Source organism: Nothobranchius furzeri, chromosome 2 (assembly GCF_043380555.1).
Source record: "Nothobranchius furzeri strain GRZ-AD chromosome 2, NfurGRZ-RIMD1, whole genome shotgun sequence".
Classification (NCBI taxonomy): domain Eukaryota; kingdom Metazoa; phylum Chordata; class Actinopteri; order Cyprinodontiformes; family Nothobranchiidae; genus Nothobranchius; species Nothobranchius furzeri.
Window position 1 is genome coordinate 81,884,606 of NC_091742.1, and position 25,069 is coordinate 81,909,674.

At 42.3% G+C, this 25,069-nt stretch overlaps 1 protein-coding gene across 3 annotated transcripts in view; it reads right to left on the minus strand.

Annotated features, from left to right (window-relative positions):
* Positions 1–9,623: 9,623 nt before the first annotated feature.
* Positions 9,624–25,069, minus strand: part of m1ap (meiosis 1 associated protein) — a 175,017-nt gene continuing 159,571 nt past the window's right edge. For 2 of the 3 annotated variants that reach the window (XM_054747424.2, XM_054747425.2), the window contains 8 exons: positions 17,293–17,448; positions 17,053–17,206; positions 15,754–15,895; positions 15,356–15,416; positions 15,047–15,189; positions 14,215–14,345; positions 13,941–14,025; positions 9,624–11,704 (listed from right to left, as the gene is read on the minus strand). In XM_054747424.2, coding sequence (XP_054603399.2) covers positions 11,516–11,704; positions 13,941–14,025; positions 14,215–14,345; positions 15,047–15,189; positions 15,356–15,416; positions 15,754–15,895; positions 17,053–17,206; positions 17,293–17,448 — 1,061 coding nt within the window. In that variant the 3' untranslated portion in view covers positions 9,624–11,515. The remainder of the gene's footprint in view (positions 11,705–13,940; positions 14,026–14,214; positions 14,346–15,046; positions 15,190–15,355; positions 15,417–15,753; positions 15,896–17,052; positions 17,207–17,292; positions 17,449–25,069) is intronic. The other variant, XM_054747426.2, reaches the window with a different exon arrangement.

Here is a 25,069-nt window from a genome sequence, read left to right on the forward strand (position 1 = left end):
TGAATTTTAATTCTATGAACAATAACATCACCTTAATTTAGACAAAAACATGTTTTGGAGAAAAAAAAAGAAAAGACTTGCAGCACAACCAGTGTGTTTGATTCTGACCACAAGCAAAGTCTGGAAGAAGCCTCTGGGATGAGAGGCTAAATGTCTCCAACATATCCAGAAACGTCCAGCTGTTTTCAGCCAAAACTCTCAGGATGATCATGCCCAGGATGACTGAGAACTACACCTCCATGCTGCAGCAGCGTTCAGTCAGAACAGAAAGTGAAACTTAAATGTAGCTGCTGTCAGTAACAGTCTAACAGATTTTAAACATTAAAACTCAACAGAAATAGTTCAGAAAGGAAATTAAAATGTTCACAGAATGGTGTGTGATTTATTATTATTATTATAATTATTTAATGTGGCAGAAGCTGGTGTGGTCCACCACAGAGAAAGCTGCTCTAGCATGATGACTTTAATTATTCTACAGGTTATTGTTCAGCCTTCTGACGCTCACACACACACACGGGTGTTGGTGAGCGGCTGCAGGGCCAGATTAACACTTTGTTGTACCCTGGGCAACAATATTCAAGGGCTCCATCATCACGACCCGAGGATCACCATAATATGGTCACATACAGAATATTTTACTGTAATATGCAGTAAATATACTCAATACTTGAATGCCTGACGTCACGTAACCCGCACAGGGTAACCTTTGACCCACCTCGTGTGGACTGACCAATGAGGAGAGGGTCTTAACTTGAGGCCCTCTCTTCATTGGTCAGTCTGCATGAGACTGACTCTCAACTGACGTTCAGTCATAGGCAGCGAAGCGTCTCTGTGCAGCGCAAAAGCCCGGGTGGACAGTTTGTTTAATACAGGGTGATCATATTTCCATTTCCAAACAAGAGGACAGGAAATCTGTGCCTATGACATCACACTATAGCAACGCAACTATGTTGGGACCCATTTTTTTGTAAGAACTAAATTAATATCAGATTCTGCCAATAAAAGGGCTTTAAAACAATTAATATGTAAATATTTAGCATATTTACTGCAAAATCTCATTTTTCTGCTTTAGTGCTGCAACAAGGTTTTATTAATAAGGAATTATTATACCTTTTGTTTTACTACAGCATCGGTAAGCTACCTGTGCACAGATTATTAAGGATGCTTGTTTCAGCTGTGAGATTAGATGATAGGATCAATGAAAAAATAAGTTGTCGCACACTCCATGGAAACTTTCAGAGAATAACAAATAGTGGCTTTCAAATGGTTTTGTTACTTTTTGCAAGTTTAGAAAAGAAGCAGGTGAGACAGCATGTCTGATAATTTAGTTTTTCATCTGATAATATTAGAACATGTCAGCGATGTCTGAGGAGCTTTTATAAACACCATATAACTAACACTACTGGAGAGGGTAAGAATTACACAGAGGCTTCTGTGGAGCCCAGTTATGGGGGTGGGGGTGGGGGTGGGGTCATTTTGCCTTGGCCCCCAAAATGTCTTGAAACGGCCCTGGGTGTGTGACTGAGTTTTGAAGGTGATCTGAATTGTATCAGATGTATAAATATGACGTGTGTATAACTTATTGTTTTATACAGGTAAAAACGTGTAGTGGAGATAAATCTACCTACATTTTACTTTTCAACACTTTGTTTTGTTTTCTTGTTTTTATTTAACTATTTCCTGTCCTGTCTGTCTCTCATCTTCCTGCATCTCCTCTAAACTCTCCAGAAAATCTGCTGCCTGGATTCTTACTTTTTCACCTCATCAGTTACTTTTGAGTAGATCAAAGGGATCTCCTGACCGCAAAGCGGAGAGCGCGTTTCGATGTTGCGTCAGTGAGGTGAAATCACCGCAGCACAGGTGATGAGCTCCGCAGTGGTAGAGCGCTTCAGGCGCAAATAAGACAGAAAATAGAGAACATGTGCGGACATGAATGATCGTGTGCTAATTATAGTTTTTTGGTTGCGCCACTTTGAGAATGGACCGTGCGCTGGAAGCAGCAGCCTGGATCGCTGCGCAACAATGCAGCGCTGTGCTGCTCTCTGTGCTCTCTTCTCAGAAGAGTCCATAAATGATGTAATATCAGTAGTAAACTTTTTTCCGGCTCCCCTGGATGTGTAGGATATCCATCTCCCCCATAATTCGATCCCTGCTCCTGGATGAAAAGCCGGACATTTTCTTCAATACAAGAAACTCCAGTCCGGACGCCCGGACAGAGAGCGAAAAGTGGACATGTCCGGGGAAAAGAGGATGTACGGCCACCCTAGTTTAATATAAAGCGGGAGATTACAGATACAGTATTTTTCTCGTGCCCTTGCTGCCCTGGGCCCTTTAGAGTTCATGGGCCCTGGGAAATTGCCCAATTGCCCATATGGTTAATCCGGCCTTGAGCGACTGTGTCTGACTGCTGACGCTCCGTGTGTGTTTTTATTTCTGCAGTGAGACAAACTCAACTCACACTGTCCAGAGTTTGTTCTTTAAAGCTTCTATTAAATCCACCATGTTGACATATTTTAACAAGTTTCCTCTAACTGCAGGAATTAAAGTTCACATTACCGAGTAAAAGTTCGGCAGACACGTTTGTTTAGATTTGGCCGCTGCGCGCCGGGTGGGGGCAGGGGGGACTCGGTGCTGCACGCAGACAGCTGGTGTGATCAGCTCTGAAAAGCGTTGATCACAATTTGCAGATCACGTTTATTTTTCACGGAGATCGGCCGCGGACTCCTCTTCCATCGGCACACTAGGAGTCGAAAGTAGGAATCGAAATAAAAAACGTTGAGCGATTCCGGAAAAAATGAACAGTTGGAACCGGTTCCAATCGATGCTCCATTCTCAATGTCCAACCCTAGTCACGTGCGTCTTACAGCACAAGCAAATAATGAAGGAAGATATTAGCTGATAAAATGCTCGTGTTGCTTTCTGTCACGTCCTCTTCCTTCTTTTATCGTGCTTGAGTATAAAGAAGGCTTAAATTGGCAAAGGATGGAGTGCATATGTTCCATACACTTTTGGCGCATTGCTGGCCACACTTAGATGAAAGAGAGCTAGGCTCCTGAGGACAGTTTAGATACTTTTGCACATTCTACTGCACACTGGATGAAGGGAAAAAGTTGGGCCTTGAAGTTGTGTTTATAAGAAAAGGTGTGGGCATGTTTGCCTGGCATCTGCAGCTTCTGTGTTTGCAACACAGTTTTTAGCCATTAGCATTTTGGCCACAGTGTCCCCATCTCCTGCTAAAGGTCATACCAAACGTACGGCAGGGGAACAGAGTCACCTAAGCAACAAGAAGCACTTTTACACAAACAGGTGCAGGACAATCTCCAGGAAAATAATCACTTTGTTCTTTATCCACACAAAGCACAGATGTGCATTTCTGCTTTTGCTAGCTTACAGGTAACATCTGCACGAATGTTTGGAAGCTTTTTAGCTAACAGTCCCACATGTCGTCGCATAACCTGAGGCTTAACTTTAATTGTATGCATCAATTTCTTTCTGTCACCTTGAGGTTGTGAAAATGTTTGAAGCTGAACTGTGATGCATGGGGTGTTAACTACTAACGTTCTCTCTCCTTTAGCTCTACTGTGATCTAACATCTCAGGAAAATATCAGATTCTTCAGCAGATGAAGGCTTTAGTGGTTTGTGGTTGCTGAGCACAAAGCGGTTCTCTTTCTCGGCCTGAGGGCTGGAAAATTGAACCGAAACAAAAGCGATGACAAGACAAAAATAGGTCTACAATTTTTTTATTACCAGATATTTCCAGAAGGCACTGCTTCGTTTTATTTTATCTCATGAGGCCCAGAAGATTCTAGAAATGGTTTTCATTTGATTTCTATGCCGTCCTCGACTTTGGCTGTCAGAGAGAAAAAGCGACCAAGGAAACTGAAGCTAAATGGTCTGATCAGGGAATTTGGCTAATAGTGATCTGAGAGTCCACTGGGTAGCTTTTTGTTTAATGCCAAAGGATTGTCATGAGTCAATTTGAAAAGAACAGCTTTAGTTTTGTTATTATTTGAAGAGCAATGCTAGTTACCTGCATCATTCTCAGTAAAATGTTGAAATATACCATTTTCCCACAACATTTCATCTGCTTTATGTGCAAATGCATAAAAAATAAAACATTTGGCCAAATGCTAGCTAGCTACTTTAGTAAAGATTGTAATTGTTATTTCACTGAAAATACATTTTTTATGATTATTTCTGATTATTATCGGTCACTCTGAGTTTTTCATATTGGCTGAACATAAAAATAGTCTACACCTATCTCCTGCATTAGCTTCTGATAGAAAATATACAGTGAAACTCTAGGGATATAAAAGCCTGACTGATCAATGCCACACTGTCACTTAGCAATCATGGACTCGCCCATCTTGGCTCACAACGTGGTAGCCTGTTGTTGGTTTAGCGTACAGGAAACAGCAGAGAACGTTTCGAGCAGAAGAAGCTAACTATTAGCACTGGCTACACCACCACACAACAGAACTCCTCCTGGCTTGTGTCATTTGTGGAGATAAAACATCAACGTAGCAGAGCAAACAGAGTCAGGCGTAGCGCTGTGTTGCTGTTAGCCAATCAGAGGCGGGATGTCTATAATATAAGAAATGAAAGGTCACAAAAGTGAGGCAGCCCCTTCATGGTTAAGGGTCAAGGTGGTGACCTTTCACACGTAAGATTTAAGAAGAACATTAAAGCTACAAGAAAAGACAGCTATGTCACGAATTACATTAGAAATCAGACGACTTTTAAAGTTTAAAAATGTAAAATTTGAAAGTAGAAAAGCTACAACTTCCCATTTTAAATTCAAATATCTGTAAATTTAGAGCGAACAAGGAACAATGTGGTGTTAATGTTGAGTTGAAACTCACAGCTGTCAGCTGCTCTTCTTAAACTAAAGACTGACATTTCCTGATTTAGTTTCAGCACTGAGATAAACCAAAAACACGAGCCCTTTTCACTTTTGACTCACTCCCATTTCCTCCTAAGACCACTGGCTTTTATTTTTAGCTCACTGTGCAGTCATCTGTGTCTACAAGAGTATTTCATTCATTTGATGCTGCAATAAGGACGAGGAACGGTGAGTATTTAAGCCTGTTTTACAGTTTTTCCATTTACAATCTATACATAATTACAATATTTGCCTCAATCTAACCGCACGCCTTCAGCTCCTCTTGTCTGACTCAGATTGTTCTAGCCTTATCTGTCTGGAAAAGACGCTTCTTGTGCATGATTGTTGCTCGGGTCCTGTAAGGTCCTAACTTCATCTCCTCACTTCCTCCCCGCAAAGATGAACTTCCTCTTTCAGCGATGGCTCTGCTGTGTTGGTAAGAACGGTGATTCTGCTCAGCTTGTGTATGAATGTGTTTCTGCTTGTTGCACTATCAGATTTCTGTTGCTAGACTGGACAATTCCAGGAAAGAGACAGTGCTTTACAGTTTCTGAGACACAAAGACTGTTTTAAACTCTTTTTGTCTGTGCTGCAGATTGCTGCAAAAAAGGAAATGGAACATTAAGAATGAAGCAGGAAGTTACAGCACTAATATTATCCCAACACACAGATATAGATGAGAACAAAAAAAACCAGAGTTTAGACTAAACCACAAATGCTTTTTGTGGGTCGTGATGGAAACATACATGCTATAAATGTTTGAATAAAATAAAAAAAAGTCTGTCACAGTGAGAGAACTCTGTTCACGCAGACAGAAATATCAGCAGAAGGAGACAAGATAGGGGAGAGAAAGGTCAGCGTTCCATCCTCAGGAAACAATGAATCCAAACGTAGGAAACAAACTGCCCGGCTGAGTGATGGTTTTGTGTAAAAACCTTTCAACTGCCTCAGTCTTCATCTCTGACACAACCAGCTGAGTCTGTGACATTCTATCGGCTGGGCTTCATTCACTCTTATGAAAATATAAACCCAACAAAGACAGTTTAAACTATGAAAAGGTTTCACTCACTAACTCAAACATCCAGAATGAAACATCTTCCTCTAAAGGTCTTGTTCACTGAGAAACAGAGTTCTTGTTCTCTTTGGGATATAATCACTAACTCTGAGCAGCTTATGAACGTTTTCTTCAACCCCAATCACTTGCATTAGCCGCAGAAAGGAAACAGACGCAGAAATGACCAACTCAGAAAAATCAAGTCTCTTTGACTTCAGTATTCATGCCCTCGCCAACCTTGGCTTGTAATCTGTTGTTGATTTTGTAGCCAGGAGAGAGCACGTATCAGCTAGGACATGCTAACAGTTAGCATTAGCAACTCCATGCAAGTGGTGCTCGCTGCAGAACCACAAAGGCGGAGCTGCACCAGAAGGTCGAGCTGCACCAGAGTCAGCCCCGCCCATTCCAGAATCAGCCCCGCCCATTCCATCAGAGTCAGTCCAATTCCTTCCAGTTGTCAGACTTGATAGCATTCTGGAATCAAAGAGGGTGTTATAGCTAAAAAATGCAAGATTGAGGACGGAGTTGAGAAGTTAATTGAGCAGTTTTTGTAAAGGTTCCATATAATTAAAAATCTAACTTTTGGAACTTTTAATCATGTTATATTGTCATTTCCTCATAAGAAACACGCCAAAGCCATTTTTAGCCTCATTCATGCATTTTCCTCCCATCTCAGCTTCAATTTGGTCTCCTCCCCCGAAGCGGGTCTGGTCTTGGTTCTCAAATCTGGATATTCTGTGAATTTTCTGACAAATTATTTCTGAAATGACTTCTGCTGAGACACCGCCAATAAACCATACATCCCCATCTCAGAGACACACTTGGAGGCACAATTAGATGTAACGCCGCATGAGTTATAACAGATGTGGTGGTGTAGTGGTTGTGGAGTCAGTTTGACATGCAGATTTGCGCAGGTTCGCCTCCCATTAGTGTAAGTTTTAGGTAGTGTACAACCTCTTTTCTTCATTTCTAGCTACACTTGCCAGTACTATGTTTACAACAATTTACTGATATACCGTTTAACATATAATGATTAATGTGTTTTTTTATTTATTTATTCGTTTATTTAGCCAGTGTGAGTCCATTTGTGAGCAGAGTTTCAACTAAAATGCTGTTTAGGAACGATCAAATTCAAAGAACTTTTAGAGACATAATTATTTTGCTGAAAATAAACATTACAACTAAAATATAAACAAATTAAATGTTTCAGCTGGCTAAATAGATTGCTGACGACCCCACCGAGAATCGAACCAGCATCAGCTGAGGGGAAAGCAAAAGTTAGTTCAGACAATCTTGCCACTAGACTACCAGAGTCCATTCAAAAGTCTGCTATGCTGTTATACACCACTTCTGTTAGACCGGCTGTAGGCAGATATTCGCTAAGAGAAAGCTTTTCATTTCGAGATATATTCAGTCTTTGCCATGTAGCAAGTTATATTTATCTTGTTTAATTGGAACATAGAAGATAGCATTAACGACTGTAAACTAGTAACAGCCGTAATTCATGTGGGTCAGGTCAGTTTGCGATAAAGTTGAAAACAAAAACGGAAGTCAGTGGGTAAGCTGAGTTTGCGTGAATGGGCGGGGCTGACTCTGGTGCAGCTCCACCTTATGGTGCAGCTCCGCCTTTGTGGTTCTGCAGCGAGCACCCTCTCACTCCATGACATAGCAGAACATGTTCAGGCTTATGTTATCTGCAGGGATAACATCAAGATTGTATTTTTTTTTTTTACCCAAGAAAGATGAGTGAATGAAGGCGGGGGAAGAGGCACATTTGTTAGCCAACTGGAGAGACATCTGTATTGCATGAATATTAACGCTGCAATAGCAAATTCAGATAATTAACTTTCCCACTTCCCTGGGCCCTCCACTCATTACACACTCGTGTATTTAGCAACAGAACACCATAGGTTCTCTGCTCAACAATATCAGAGAAGGAGAAACAGCTGGCTGCTACCACTTCAACTTTAGAACAAACTACCAAGAGTCCCAAAAAGAAAAACACCATTTGAAGTCACAGACAACAAAAGATGTTTGAGGCTAAAAAACGGTGACTGGTGTTCAGCTCCATCTCGTTCCCTCTGTCATCGCGGGTTTACGGTTCCGGTGGAAAATACCCAGTGATGATACCCGAGGGTAGAGGTGAGAGTTCCATGACCGTGTTTGTGTTGAAAAGCAAGCTTGTTTGCAGATTTGCTGTTGCAGCTTTAATGAGTAAGACTCACAATCCTGTCGTTTTCTGCACCCCCCCACTCCTCTTACAAACGTCTACTCCCTGGAGTGCCCCACAGAAACAACTCACAACGCATTCATTCACACTAGTGGCCACAGAAAAAATAATGACCCTAATGAGTGAATAAGACGTGTAGTTTGTCTTCCAAGATTCATGATTGCAACTTTTGTGTTGGGTACAGATCACCTAGTGCCACTTCTCAAAGTTCGGAGGCTGCCTACAACCCCACCCGTTAGAGACATTTCTCTGTAAAGGAAAATCACCAGAATCATATAAAGTGGAGTCTAGCCCTGCAGCAGGTGCATTGTGGCCTTGTGATGGACTAGAAACCTGTCCTCGCCTCATGCTGAATGAGTGCTTGAGGCGGCCACACTCTGATGAGGACATGGCGGTATCTGAAAATGGATGGATGACTAGATGAATAGCAAATTGCTATCTTGTAGTTTTAATTTTAGCAAGTAACCAGCTAACCAGTTACAGGCTAGGAAGTCACTAGCTAATAGTGTTGATATTAGTCAGTTCCTAAACCTTATATAAGTGGGGAAATAGATCTTTTCACCAAATATTTTAAAGTCCCTACACTTGTCTAAACACACACTGCAAAATGCACTAAGACAAACAAGAACAAACAGAAAATGAGAGAAAAAGCAGCCAAAGTCCAGCCTAGCAGTAGCAAAAGATTTTGCTGTGCCTGTTGGTCTAGCCATGCTTCATTGTGGCCTCAACAGGTCTACTATTGGCTCAGCTAAGTTTAGGTGGGGCCAATCACGGCGCTCTGTTCGTAGAGAGACTTTTGGTGGGCTTAAGAATGGTAGAGCTGCACAAGTATACCTAGCTAAGGCATGAACTACAAAAGTGGCTCAGAAACGGTGCTCATTTAAAACAGTGTGGCATCAACTTTAGATGATTTAGACTTGGGCTTTTCCTGGAGAAATGAGCAGATAAATGTTCTTCTATGGTGGACATTGTCTGTTGCTCTGATTGGTCCTAGTTCTGTCCAATTGTGTGCAGAGATAGTTTAAAAGAAAACTCCACCCTACGACTGAGATCAGTCTATGGACTAGGGGTTGCATGACTTAATATTTTTTTAAAGTCGACAGTCAAGTAATGAAAATCGAGTCGACTTTGACTAGTCGTTGATGATGTCATACACCTGAAGAAAAACTGCTACCTGGCTTCATATATCTTGACCTTATGAGTTACCTTTGAACTGCAGTTCTAAAAGATCTACCGACCGCAAAAAACAGCGGAGTGCACGCTGCGCGCCGGCCGCACCAGTGAGGTGCGTCACCGGAGGACCAAACAGGTGATGGGCTCCGTTCCGCAGCAGCGAAACGCATCAGGCACAGATAAAAGGAAATGAGCCGACATGAACGATCGCGTGTTAAATTAGTTTTTGAGGTGGCAACACCTAATTTGATAATGTTACTGTGGCCGTGTTCAGGACGCAGATGTCTGGAGCGCGTCATCGATCAGAGCTTTGCATGAGCAAGCTGGTTAAGGTTAGGATGGGGGTGAGGGGAAGGTTAAATTGCTAGAGGGTAAAGGTCACAATTCGGTCAAATGTCCATTTTACAGCGGGCGTCATATACCGACGCTTTGGCACTCCGCGTGGCCTCCCAACGCGCAGGGGCTCGTCACCTGCTGTCTTTTCCGAGGACTGCATCTTGTCAGTCATTATCATGTGACAGCGACTAGTCGATGAAAGGCATAAAAAGTCACTACAGAGCAGTGAAGTCGATTAGTTGATACAACCCCTACTATGGACCAGGCTAGCCAAAGTCTAAAACACTCTTCAGTTCAAGACCATTGATAAAAATCACAAGAAAGCCATTGATGTAACATTTGCAGCTCTATCAGGAGGTGTAGCATCGTGCCACAGTTACATTCAGTAGGAACATCTGTGGGCGGTTAAAGGGTAAAGGTGGTTAGATGTCCTTGTTTCTCCAGCAGCATCTTAATGTAACAAAAACATTCGTCTGACAAACCTTCCACCAGAAGATGCTTTATTAGATCCAGTTACAGAAGCTATAGAACATCATGAACAGGCTCCAAACTGGTGCCGAGTTTACAGAGTGAACACACGACACACCTACTTCCTCTGTGACCAAAACAAGACAACTCACATGAAGAACTTGACATGAACACAAAGTGAACAGGAACACAAGGGAGTGAACATTTGTGTGGTGTGAATCATAAAGAACGACTGCTGACTAAGAACCCAGCAGTTGTTCTAAACAAGTGTGAAAAATGAAAGTTGGGTTCTAAAACACACATTTAATTAGGAGTGTGTCTGTTAGAGGACACCCACACTCACCTTTTGGCCTTTTCTGGAATAGAAAAGCTGCTGCTGTTCTGTCTGAACACATTTATGACTCTTAGCATTGAAAAAGTGAAAGGGAAGAGAGAGAGAGAGAGGGAAGAAATGTGGGTAAAATGTCAGTTTTTGAGGTTCGTGTGTTTTCTGTTTCAGGACAAAAGCTTCGTTGTGGATCTTTTATTAGTGAATGCAGAAGTCCCGTTGCATCACAGGAGTCATTCGGCGTTGGGTTCTCCAGAATGTTCTAAAGTTCAACAAGGGGGCGGAATGGCGGGAGGCTGATTAGGCCCGAGTGTGTGTGTGTGTGTGTGTGTGTGTGTGTGTGTGAGTGTGAGGAAGAAGAGGAAACAAAGACTATAGCTAACTGACTCGCATCTGCGTATGGATCAGTCAGAAATGTGTGAACGCAAATGAACCTTTTGACCCACAAACACACGACATGCGAACTTGTTCATTTTTACAGGAGCACCTCCTCTCCCTCCCCCTACCCACGATGCCTTTCATCCCCCCGGCGAGCAGAGAGTCCCCCCCCTCCCATTTTCTCCTTTATTCTCTCATTTAAACATAGAAGCTGGCTGCATGTGTGTGTTCTCACACACGTTAGAACCCTGTCTTGTGTAGATGGCATCAGTCTAGCCTAAAACTAAGCGTGTTGGAGACGTGAGTTTGCTCCTGCTTGCAGGAACACGAGCTCTAACCTCCCTCTGATCTCCTGCTTCAGCCTCCTGTTGTCATTAACACAGGAAGCCCTCATTGTCCTGCTGTTTCCCTTCTTTTCATCTTTCGCACAGCTTTTTGTTTTTGTTTATGGATGCAATTTTCAACTCTGCTGTCTCAGCGGTCTACACAGGGCGGTAGACTGAAAGTTTCCTAATTTTATTAAACCATGCTCACTTTCGTAGGACCAAGAGAGCTTCCCAGAACAAAGTGTGACCACATTGTGCCTATGCACGGCTTTTATCTTTAATCAACCGAGTGTGTGCCCCCCCATCCCCCCACCCCCCTTCTGTTACGTCTCATGGCTCTTACAGTGTAGGTACAGAGTCACTGTCATCATCCTGCTCCTTATGCTGAGTCGGGGCCCGGCGGCTGCCGCTAAGGAAGCTCAGGGCAGGACGGGACGCCTTGGCAGGAGGAGGTCCCACGTAGGAAGAGGGCAGCGGAGCCACGGTGGCCCTGACCCTGGTGTTGGATCCCAGCTGGCGGGTTTGTGGCTGAATGGAGACAACACACACATTGTGTGTTTTAAGGCTTCTTCCAGAGTCGAGTTAAACATAAAATTTAATTCTGATAGTAACATTTTTTTGTCTTTGCCAAGAAAAACACTTTGACTTTTAGCGGAAATGAGACCTACGTATAGCACGAGGCAGGGGCATCAAAACTCTCTAAAGGCCAAAGTCATAAATGTAAAGTTAAAATAACTTCATGTAATAATTAATATAGTCTGACTTTTATTTGTACGGCTCAAAAACAGCCATAGTAAAATCATAGACGTACAAATCTGGGCTAAACCTGGGACGTTTACACGGCCTTCAATTAAATTAATATTAATCAAATAAGTTTGTTACATGATATTGTTTACCTTTATATTCCAACATTCCCATATTTTATTTTTTATAGCTTCTGCTCATGCTCTGATGAGATTTAGAAAATAAAATGAGCTCCAAGAAGAGGTTGACTTGAGGGCTGATGGTTCAAATTCCTCCCACTGATCCTGTGTTCTTAGTTCAAATCCAAACATGCCTCCATTTTGCTCTTTTGGTGACGGGTGATTAGAGAGGAGGAAGAAGGCGCGTAAAGCAGAGACAAACATGATGTTGAGACTCCAGAGCGGCGGTCCAGAGCCAGAGGACAGAACAAAACAAAAAGCTGAGCCGTGAACACTTTTCTCTCTGTGCTTTGAAGTGAACAATTTGCATGTCAGCAGCCTTATCGGCCCGATGAGTCACGGCCTGCAGCTACACAGGCTGCAGTCAGCCGCCACTGATAAAATAAAATAATAAAATGGGAGGAAACGAAGGTGAGAAGGTCTTGTTGAGTGAGTCTACTCTGAATCTAATGATTACGGGACATCTGACTTGTTTTTTGACGTTTCCATACAGAACATCTTCTGCTTGACCAAAGATGTCTCATGTCTGACCCACTGTGAAAATATTACAATAAAAAAAAACTCCAATGCATTTTAGTCATAAATTACAGCATTAATGATGTAATTATACTTTAATCCTGCATAGGTTCACTTAAACACCGACGTGGATGGGGAGTTGACTCTGGGAATTTACATTTGCGTGAGAAAGAGAATCAAGGACTGACATTTTGAGAAAACAGAGGACTTATGAATAGTTTTGAGAAAAGGAACTCAAGGACTGATGTTCCTGATAAGAAAGGAACTCAAGGATTGACATTTTTGTGATTTAAGGGTTCAGAGACGTACATTTTGGTAAGCAAGACTCAAACCATTGTTTAAGAGCCAGCTAGGCTAGCATGGGAATGACTTAACTGTTGTTTCTCTCTACAGACGGTAACCAAGGACCTGAGAAATCCTCACAGAAAACAGGAACACCTATCAAAACATTCTGTGTCCTTGAGCAGAAGCACCTTGTGTGTATAGAGCCGTTCCATCTAGACCCCAGCCCCGCAGCTCTTTGCTACCTAAAACCGTTCCTACTGAACAGGTTAACGCCACACTTTCTGTCTCCAATGCATCAAATACCAACGATGGACTCATGGCCCAGTCACTGGTTCAATCATGACAACAACTACGATTAAATTAATCAAGATCTTAAAGACAAAACAAGCATTCAAGTATAACTGTTAGTGTTTGCGTTTATTTTAACATGATTAAAACATTGACATGGATATTGCGGTGTGTATTTTTCCTGCCTTAAATGTCAACAAAAAACCTTTAAACCAGCTTTCACTTTCCAAGCGCTCCAGTCAGACGTAGCCTGGACAATAACCACAACCTAAACGAGTACCAGAGGGCAAATTGAGGCAATAGCTGCATGTAACAAACTTCCCTTCTTCCTCTAATGATGAACCAGTGTTTGGTCAGGAAGCTGAGAGGATGTTTATGTGTGCTCTGACTCCACATTTCCTCCTGAAACAGTTTTCATGCACTGTGTGCTGCCACCTAGTGAGCCAGCGAGGAACTGCACACCTGGGCCCATCCTAGCTGTGTTTAACCCTCTCAGGCTCAAAATAAGTTTTGATAAAAGGACGAACAACTAAGTCCTTCAGGAGTACTTCTGAGTAGAAAAATGCTCATGAAATACGTGTGTGGAGTAACCAGGTAGGTAGGTTTTAACTGTGGCACATCTGCAACGCCTGCCTCCAGAGGGTTAAAGTGTTTCACTTTCTACCGTCGCATGACTTTGGAACGATTCCTGTGTTCTATGATGCATATGAGCAGCAGTTACTGACCTTTACACAGGTGTGTTTAGTGTTTACCTGCCGCAGGTGTCGACTGACTGGCTGTCGAGGACTCTCCAGGGTCTGAGGCTGCTGGCCTCTCTTAGCAGCTGCTGACTGAAGTCTGAGACCACAGAGAGAAATATGATAATTATTATTTATCACCACTAAACTCTAATCGTACATCAAACAGAAGTAACCCAGCCTCCCTGTCCACATTTGTACATGATAATTGTTATGTTTCGTCCAGTTACAGCCATACTTTCCTGGTACAGCTGTTATGTGCTCTGATATGATGAGAAGACAAACTGACCCTGGAGATGCTGACCTGTAGGGGTATCGTGGTGGTGCCTGCAGGCCTCTGCTCCTGAGGTGCTGGTACAGGTTGCTGCTCAGCAACAGTGGGTTCAACACAAACTCCTCGTCCAGCTGAGATAGACAACCCTGATGAAGACAGAAAACAGTCCCCAAAGGTTATCTGAGCCTTTAGGATTATCATCTTATTATTTATAGATTAAACATTGTAGATGTTTCCTAAATCCTTATAAAGAAACAAAAACAGTGTAACTTCAGTGCAGATTGGATTAAGGTGTCACTGAATAGATCTGAATGAAATTCAGAATTCCTTCTTAGTTGATGAGCAGACGTAGCCGAGTTTTTCTAAAACCAAATCATCTAGCGACAACTGAACTGAATAATACTTTATGCAGGGGTTTGTCCTGGCTCAAACTGAGGCAGAGGTGGTATCATCCTGACCACGCAAAGCAATTTTTTATGTTCTTTTTCAGCAGCAGTTTTAGCGCTTTTCGGTGCACCGCTGCTGGTACAGCGCCCCTTCAGTGGCGCAACGCTGCAACTGCAGTTAAAAAACACCCATATACCTGGGGGCAGAGTGAAATCAGGCTGGGGCGGCACAAAAATAGCTGGAGGTGGCCACCATGCAAATTTGAACACAGGAAAAAGCCTGCTTTATGATTCTGGGGAGAATGTGCCTGGTAGTGTGTGGAGGGTGTGTAGATCCACGAGTGTAAAAATGCATCACTAACTTTTACTGGTTCTACTGCAGGAGTGGTTAGAAACAGTACTGGTCTCCACTCATTCTTGCACTCACTTACCATCTTTAAACATATAATATTCATACAGACCTGTACAGTGTGCAGGGCGCTGGGAGCGGGCTCCTGGTTTGAGACGAGCAGAGAGCAGGGCAGCAGCAGCTCTCTGGAGACAACGGGTTTCAGGAGGAGGGAGAGTGATGAGGAGGACTGGAGGATATAGTGAGAATACACTCCTGTAACATACACACACACACACACACACACACACACACACACACACACACACACACACACACACACACACACACACACACACACACACACACACACACACACACACACAGTAAATGAGTTCAGACGCAAGGACAAACTACCAGCATGTGCTGCTCTGACACAGACCTGAGCCTGCAGCTGCGGACCTATCAGACTCCACCTGCAGCAGCAGGAATAAGTCTCGGCTCTGGAACAGAGAGAGACAGAATCAACAGATGTCTCCTGCTCTGTGAGCTCGGCATCGCTACGTGCTGATTCAGTCTGGCAGTCACACACACATGCCTACAAATAAACTTTAAAGTAAATTAGAAATTAGTTAATTACATTTGTTTTTATTGATTTATTTTCTAAGATAAACTGGTATCGGCCCTAAAACCAGTCTATGTAAAAACTGAAGTATGCTTTAAAACTCCATTCCAAATCTCCTGCTACAGACCAGACAGGGTCTTGTCACGAACAGGTGTAGCTGGAGCTAAATCTGTGGTTCCTAACGAGCAACGCTGACAGAGGAGTCGTTTACACACCCGGAGTGTGTGGCAGAGAGCATGGAACAAGCTGCTGTTGGTCTCCATCTCATCCCAGTCCAGCCGCCAGCAGGTGGTAGGGCGGATCACCAGGGGAAGACCATACAACACACTCTCACACACTCCATCTGCATGCAGCACCCTTCAAAACACACACTCTCTTGGTTAACCTAACATGGACAAAGGTGGATTAGAACCGCTCCACACATCATAGACATGAGAAACTTGTGACATCATGACCTTTTCCAGCTGAATTTAACCCTCAGACATCACACTTTATATTAATATCCTCCGAGGTCGTTAGAGGACAAGAATGATGACGCCTGAGGGCTAAACGTTTGTCCTGACTAATAAAAACCACGAGGACACAATAACCTGTCACACTCAGGTTGTAACTGGAACAGCAGAAACATGCAAAGTTGATGTAAATGAAGCAGCTCTGCTTCTGGAACAAGAGCTTCTGCTTCTATCTGCGCGTCACTCGCGGAGTCTGGGACGTAGTTTTGGTTTTAGGAGATGACAAAATCCACTTTCCTCTGTTAAACTTCTCAGTGGCAAACAAGATTTATTTATAGACACGATGCAAAACAAAATCAAGCCAAACTAGGTCAAATGTATCGAAGGTTGTTTCCTCCTCATTCAGCTGAAATTTGAATAAATAACTGATCATTTTTAAATGATTTCTGATGTTTTATCCCGAGTTTATTTGTAAAAATGAACAAAAGTCAAATAGTTTCTGTGTTAGCTGCTTCTCTAAAGTGTAGGAAGCTCACTTGTTGACTTATTTCTTATCGTATCTCCAGCCTGAGGGATCTAAAGCAAACACTAACAGGTCAATATGTGGATTATTGACATTAATTTGATCTGAGTTCAAACACAAGATGTATACCATTAGATAAGTATAACTCTTTCACCAGCGGGAGTATCAGGATTAACACCTTCATCAAAAAACCTAACCTATCCAGTATATGTGTATCTACTGCCCTCTGGTGGAGGATCTGCAGCTCTCTCTCTCTCTCTCACACACACACACACACACACACACACACACACACACACACACACACACACACACACACACACACACATTAAAATACAGCTGTTGTTACTTCCTTGTTCTAACACAACTGAAACAGCAGTTTTCTGGTTGTTCGAGGCTTTAAACGAGCTTGTTAATACTTTAGGGCCTTTTTCAGCTCTGCTATAATTGTTGGAAGTTTGAAACATCAGAGCAGGACCTGATGCGTGGCTTCTCTGTGCTTCAGCTCAGTAGATTACAACGTCCTGATTCATACTCACTTGACTACTTTCAGTCTCTGTGGAGCTGGACTTTGATTGCCCCTGACAACGGGCAGGAAGTTTTGAATGCTCTCAGTCTTCACTCCCAGGCTGGGGGTCACGGGGACGAGGGCGGGGCTTATAAGACGCTCCTGCATGTCACACTTCAAGCACACTACACAGGTGCCACAAGAGACATAAACAACACATTTTAAGCCTTCATGTATCAACATGTGAACATCCAGAGTCAGCATGTCTCACCTGGAAGTGGACTATCAGAGGAGCTTGGCAGCAGAAGGTGAAGATGCTCAGCATCTCCTCCCTGCTCCTGAAGCCACGCCTTTAACACGGTTTCCATGGCAAACACGTTGTTCTCTACCTGTTGCAGGTCCACCTCTGTCCCCAGCATCAACGAGTCTACAGAAAGAGAGGGTGCAGATTATCTTTGCACCACTAGATGGCAGCAACACACAGGATTTCAGTCATCATAATTGGCTGTTGAGAAGACTGAATCTGCTGTTACTTGTTCTCATCTACAGATAAATGGAGCATTTATCGTTGCTCATTGATTTCCATTCATCATTCCAAGAGAGAGGAACAGGTCGTATCATTTACTGATCATTTATTGTTGCTGACCAGACACAAAGCACACAAACACCCTCTTCCATCTTCCTTTGGCTGCTGTTTAGATGTTAATGACCCATCAGAACAGAGCTAATGGCACTGGTGGGAGAACGGAGGAGCAGGAGGTTAACAGAAGGGAAAATGAAAGGATGAAATTGGGCAATTCTTTCTGTAGACTGAAATATGTGATTGCTCCCTTTCATCTACAGCCCACATGCTGCTACAGTACAGATGCTAGTTTGGATTCTGGGTCAAAGTTTACAAAAATCTTTTATTTTTAGTAATGTGCTCATTTTCCCCTGATGGTCAAACCCCTGCAGGTTAAAGTGAAGCTGAAAGAAGATTTAGAAACGTGGGAAAGATGAATAATAACAGTATTAACACTATTGTAGTGTATCAAAATCCCAAAGTGCCTAAGTAAAGATTATTCTCTTTCATTTATTACGCAGATTTTAAAACTTTTGGCAACTCTTTGTAACACAATGTCAGAATCCAACTACGTAAATACACTCATGGTCACTTTATTAGGTACACCTCTGAAAGCAAGTCACAATCCAAGGCTGTGTCCTAATCCAGGGGCTACATCCTTATGGGTATGCATTTTAAACCCAATTACACCACAGCACACAGTAGTGTGGTATGGTTAGGCGTGTTGTAATGTGGTATGGTATGGTGTGGTGTGTTGTGGTTTGGTGTGGTATAGTATGGTATGGTGTGGTATGGTATGATTTGGTGTTTTATGGTTTTGTGCGGTGCGGTGTAGTGCGGTATGGTTTGGTGTGGTGTGGTATGGTGTGTTATGGTTTGGTGAGGTGTGGTATGGTATGGTGTGGTGTGGTGTGGTATGGCGTGGTGTGGTGTGGTATGGTTTGGTGTGGTATGGTGTGGTGTGTTACCGTGTGGTGTGGTATGGTATGGTGTGTTATGGTTTGGTGCGGTGTGGTGTGGTATGGTATGGTGTGGTATGGTTTGGTGTGGTGTGGTATGATATGGTGTGTTATGGTTTGGTGCGGTGTGGTGTGGTATGGTATGGTGTGGTATGGTTTGGTGTGGTGTGGTATGGTGTGGTGTGTTATGGTTTGGTGCGGTGTGGTGTGGTATGGTATAGGAGCCATTCATGTTTTGTAGTTTTCCTTTTGTGAATGAGCTGGTATGTGCACGCACTTCTGCACTTCAGGTGATTGGTTGCACCTTGGGTGTGGTTATAAATATGAGCGTGCACCTATTGTTTGGGATTTTGTTTTGTTTGTGCTGGCCTTCATTATGGTGGCGGGGTGAACTTGGGGAGACATTTCTGTTGACCGCTGTCTCATCAATTTACACCTAAAAGATCTGCACTGTCTGTGAGGTATTTTTTGGCATCTAATCACCATCGAGCTAAGTAAGTGCCTGTTTCATAGAAGAATACGACCTGGACAATAAATGATCAGCTGTGCAGTTGTTCTGCCTGCGCGTTATCAATAAAAAAAACCTTATAGCCTGCCGTGGCGTGTTGAATAAGTTTTCAAACATACGCCACAATATATGGCTTGGTGTGGTGTGGTATGGTGTGGTGTAGTATGGTATGGTTAAAGTCCCATTATTTGTCACACACACCAATGTGTGTGCAAAATTTGTTCTCCGCGCTTGACCCATCGCCTGGGGGAGCGGTGAGCTGCAGACACAGCTGCACTCGGGAACATCTTAATACTGAGTATCAAGCAAGTGGACCCATTTTTCCAAAGTCTTTGGCATGACCCAAGCAGAAATCGAACCCTGATCTCCCAGTCTCAGAGTGGATACTCTACCACTAGGCCACTGAGCTGGTAATGGTGTGGTGTGTTATGGTATGGTGTGATGTGATGTGATGTGGTGCGGTTTGGTGTGATGTGGTATGGTATGGTATGACATGGTATGGCATGGTATAGCATGGTATAGTGTGCAAGGACTCAACCCTGAATTTGGACACAGCTCAGGCATGTTGATGGTGACTTATTTAAGTACAAACTGAGCATCAGAATGGAGAATGAAGGGGATTTCACCAGCCTGGTTAGTGGTACAAGACAAGCTGGTGGGATGTGGTGGAATGGGAAATTCACATCAGGGGGACCATCATGGTACAACAAGGCTAGTGTGTGTAGAATCAGATAACAGAGAAAAGTAGGAAAGACAGAAGAAAAATAAGACAAATCAAGTTTTGAAAAATTAATGGGAGAAGCCAGAGAAGCAAAGGTAACAAAAGGCATATATAGACAAAAGAGGTGGAAAAAGAGAAAAAATGCTCTTTCTTACATGGTAATAATAAAGATAAGAGAAAAATCCATGAGACGAACACAGATGGAGGAAAGTAGGTTAGAGTAAATTGATTGCCGTGCCTCTGATAATGTCTGGGGAGATATAGAAGGAATTTATAAACAGAGAAATCCAGAAGCAGCATGTAGCAGGGGCGTGTGGAGATAGCACGAGATAGTGGAGAGATGGATGGTTGTGCAGGTTGATGGACGGTTGACCACCTCGTCACAAATGCTTGTAATTAGACTATCGAGTCTACTTGTGTTTAGGATGGGAACTAGCGAGAGGAGCTAGAGTAGAAATGGGGTATTTTGCATCTCATTGGATGTGTTAGTGAGTCCCTGATGAGTGAAATCGCAGAGTGAAAAAGCAATGAGGCAGAAGGAGGAAATGTTTATAATCCACCAGCTTTATTTCCATCTGTTGTACAGTGTGTTTAAAACAGAAACACAAGATTTTAGAAAATCAATTATCTTCTTTGTTTATTAGATTCTTCTCCTCCCTGTTCTCTCTGCTCTAACAACCCTTTAAATGATGAGGTAGAGAAAGTGACCTAACCCCCATCTACAAGTCTAATTGTGCTCCAGCATTGCATTAGGATGTTCTCTGTATGTGCACGTATACTCTGTATGTGCACGTGTACCTGTGAAGATGAATCGTGACAAGCTTGGAGAGAATAGCCTGAATGGGTGGCTGTCCAATCTCATTGAGATCATATTTCGGTGTCATCACTGCTATCTGCAGTATTTATTATTAAAGCATAAAGAGAGCAACATCTACTCCAATGAAGATTTTACAGTAGCCGTTTTTTATGTATGGATATCAGTATGGGATTCATGGTGGTGAAGTTGGCAGCACTGTTTCCTCGCAGCAAGAATGTTGCAGGTTGGAGCTCCAGATTTAGCTGCTAGTTAAAAAAAGGTCAAGAAGTATAAAGATGTGGAGCAGACTTTCCTACTAGTGCATTTTTATGTATTTACTTACACTGTTAGACTTTACCTATCCACTTTACAGTAATAAACTGGCAACACTGTTGCCAGCATGATACCGGTATGGTTAACGGTAACTTACCACTTAGTGATGATCCCAGAATTATACCGTATGTTTTATTGCTGTAAAAAAACCCTCTGACTGCATGGCGGTGAGATACTGGCAACGCTGTATACCGTAATGTATTTCACAAGAAAATTACATCAATAACGCAACATTATACCGTGATTATTAAATATGTGTTGTGCTGTATGTTTATGGTATGTTGCCGTAAGCTCGTTTCAAGGTATGCTGCAATACCTTTTCCAGTGATTTACCGTAAACATACACTTTTGCTACTGAAAATAGTCAACGCTGTCAGAGGGTACTGTGTTCTTGTGGGCAGTAATGTACCTTTTTCATGTCATATTTTACTAAGATATGAGTAAACGGTAACATACTGTAATAAAATAAAGGCTCCCAAATATAGTATATAGTAATATACTATAGGAATGACAGCACAGTCTAACAGTGCATGGAAATTACAGTACTACACTGCAAACACTTTTAGAGGTATTTTACTGTTGATTTTACAGTAATATCAAATGCCAGCAAAGTCTAACAGTATACATATGGACTTTCTCAGCTTGTGTATTTACCACAGGCTGATGTAAATACACTATGGCCGACCAGAGATGTGACTAACATGGTGGCTGAGACCTCCCAGAATAATAGAACAAAAAGTAAAAAATGTCTCTACGTTTTAAATAAAACAAAAAGAGTTGGATAATGCTGACAGCTTAACACCTAGCAGGAGTTTAAGTTAAACACAGCTGCTGTATACACTAGTTCTAATAAATGTTACAGGAATAAAGTACTTTAAAATATTTTGTTATTTAACAGCAGCAAATGTCCCTACACATCTATTAGATTTTATTGGCTCCTGTCCATGACCTAAAAAGCGTTTGCTTTTATCTTTGCCATGTATGGAAAAAGCTAATTTAGCTTCCCTGCAGCCTTCACTGTCTCTGAACAAGTAATGCTTCCTGTTATCAGTGCATTAGGAGGAGCGCTTCATCCTCATGAACGTTGGCCAGTTTACCATTAGCTTGTATGTTTGAAGTAATGACACTAATGTTGTACAAGAGGAGGAAGCAGAGTCCTGTTTTCCCTCTGAGATAAGTGTCTGCTGATAAGGATAATGGTGGGCTGTAATGGTGGGAATCCTTGAGAAAGCTTCTTCAAAACATGTCATAAATAAATTTTGCTCTTTAGAAAACTGTCTATGATTTTATGATTTCATTGCATCCAAACATATATAATAGTTTGGATTTGGTTATTTGAATTTTAGATTGTTCAAGTCTGCTAATTTAATCTAATTCCGGTATTTACTTGAAAACAAGCCCTCTGGTAAACTATTAAACTAAACATTTTACAAGGAGTATGATCCTGGAACTAGTCCTTTGCCAACTGACCTGAACTTATCATCGGATAAGAATAATACAGTATAAAAAGGAAGTGCTGATGTAATTCTGCTGGTGGAATTCCCCTCTGACATCAACATTTCTTCTATACATACCGACACGAACAGCACACACTCTGTCTTGGCCTGTCAGCATCTGTGTGTGGACATCAATGATGAATTAGGTCATTGATGCTGGTTCGAGATGATGACAATTAGGACATTAATCATCTGGTCTGAAACTGTGACTTGATAGCCTTTGAGTGACTTCTGTTAAAGGCATGTGGTCATAATGAGAACCAAAGGATGAAGAGATGGAGGGGAAAAAAATCTGCGCTGTCAAAACACGAGCAAAATAAATGAACATTTAACCACCAACTTTGACGTATTTAACACTTAATTACTTTCTTATTTAGAAGATCAGGATGACATTAAGCAATGCATCGAGTGCCTTTACTTTATACGTGTGTAATATAAATGGATTTGTACAAAATCCCAATAGACTGTAACGTCTTCAGTAAACTTTAGGATACTAGGGCTATTTTACGAAGGCAGTGTGCATGAAATAATTAGATTTGATGCTTTGTTTAACCCCTTGTTGAATATTGCCACAAATTCACATTACAGCTCCTAAATCAAGCCAGATGGAGTATTAGGATTAGTACCTTTCATCTCTAGCTGTCAGAGTCGGCAGGTGGTGAGGGTCAAATAAAAAAGTGATAACAGGACAGCAGACAGGGTCGTAATAGCTGAAAATGCACACAATCACAGTCAGGATGTTTTCTTTATAGCTGTGAACCATTGTGAGAAATATTTGCTTTGTTTTACTCGTCTCTCTTCTTGCTCTTCCTTTTAACAACCATCTGTTGTTTTATGTTCCATATAAAAAAATAAAGAAAATGTGTTTCTTGGCAGCTAAATGTGTATATGCAAACCACAACTGACGAGAAGAAATCTGTCACCCCACCCGTTGTTTGAAGTCCTCTATCCCGTCTCTGGAGCTGTAATTCAGATCTACAACAGTTTTCTTAAAGTTTACTGAAGAAAAATACAGAAGATCAAAGGTGTGAGGTGTTGTTACTGGTTAGATGAAGACACCTGTAGGTTTTGTGTGTGTGTGTGTGTGTGTGTGTGTATGTGTGTGTGCGTATGTGTGTGAGTGTGTGTGTGTGTGTGTGTGTGTGTGTGTGTAAGATGCAGATGCCAGTTTCAGTGAGAGACTAAAATGAGCTTGTTGTAAACAGAGATGCTCGCCTCCATCTGTGTGACCACCTGCCATTCAGTTAATGCAGAGGTGTGAACAGCCTGACCTCGGAGCTCCGGCAGCGAGTATGCAACAAATATTTCAATTAATAACACACAGATGGAAGGAAAAACAACAGATTCTCTCTAATTTTATGACACTTTGATATTTATCTGTGTGCTGTGAATGTTTAATTGTAGTTCTCTCTCTGTGTGTGTGTGTGTGTGTGTGTGTGTGTGTGTGTGTGTGTGTGTGTGTGCGTGTGTGCTTGTCATCAGATGAGGGTGGGGGTTTTCTCTGAGCATGTATGTGCAACTACACAGCTCAGAAGAAGCTGCAATGGTGTTCTGCTGAGCTGTGGTAGCCTCATGGAGGGGGTGGCCATCGGCTGTCACACTGCTGCTAACCACTTAACATTCTCCCTCTCCTGATAATAACAATTTACTCTCTTTAACATGGAATGTGCTACTACCAGTTTACCTGTTGAATTAATTATAGATTAAACTAAGGTAAAGATAATAAATTGTATCTCTTAATAAATAGAATATTTACTTAGAAATCACAATGTAACCATAGAATTACTACTTGGTATATATGTTTTGTGTGTGTGTGTGTGTGTGTGTGTGTGTGTGTGTGTGTGTGTGTGTGTGTGTGTGCTCTGTCTTCTCGATCCCCAGTAGGTCGTGACAGATGGCTGCTTATACTGAGCAAGGATCCTCTGGAGGTTTCTTCCTGCTAAATTGGAGTTTTCCTCTCCACTGTCGCTACATGCTTGCTTAGTATGAGGATTGCTGTAAAGACTCTGTCACTAGTCAGTGACAATGCAATTTGCTGGGTTCCTTATATAGGACACTTTTTACTGATTGGCTAAACCCTCTGGAGTCAATCCACGCACTAGCGAGTGACGATGCGTTGGTCGCATTCCTCCTGTTACAGTTTTTCTTGATTGCTTAAACACATTTCTTGAAACTATGCCTTGTGTTCTGAAAACAGTAAACACAAATCCATAACATCTCACCCAATTTCACGAACATTGTATTTTCAGGTCAAAATACACTCTAAACCGTGCACTCTTGCTGAAAATCCAAACTTTGCCCACAGATATCACACACAAGGACTCAAACACACACACACACTACAACATAGTCTTATACAATGGTACAATAAATTAAAAACAATATTTGCAAAACTGGCAAATTATGTTGCTTGTGGTTCTTCCTCACAAGCAACATTTTCACATCCATCCATTTTCAGCCACTTATCCAGAGTCGGGTTAGGCATTCAAGAGGCATCCTGACCAGATGGCCAGGCCACCTCAACTGGCTCCTCTCAAGAAACAGTGGGTCTACTCCGAGCTCCTCCCGGTTGACCGAGCGTCTCACCCTATCTCCAAGGGAGAGCCCAGCCACTCTGTGGAGAATACTCATTTCGGCCACTTGGACGATGTGCTGCTGACCTCTACTCAAGAT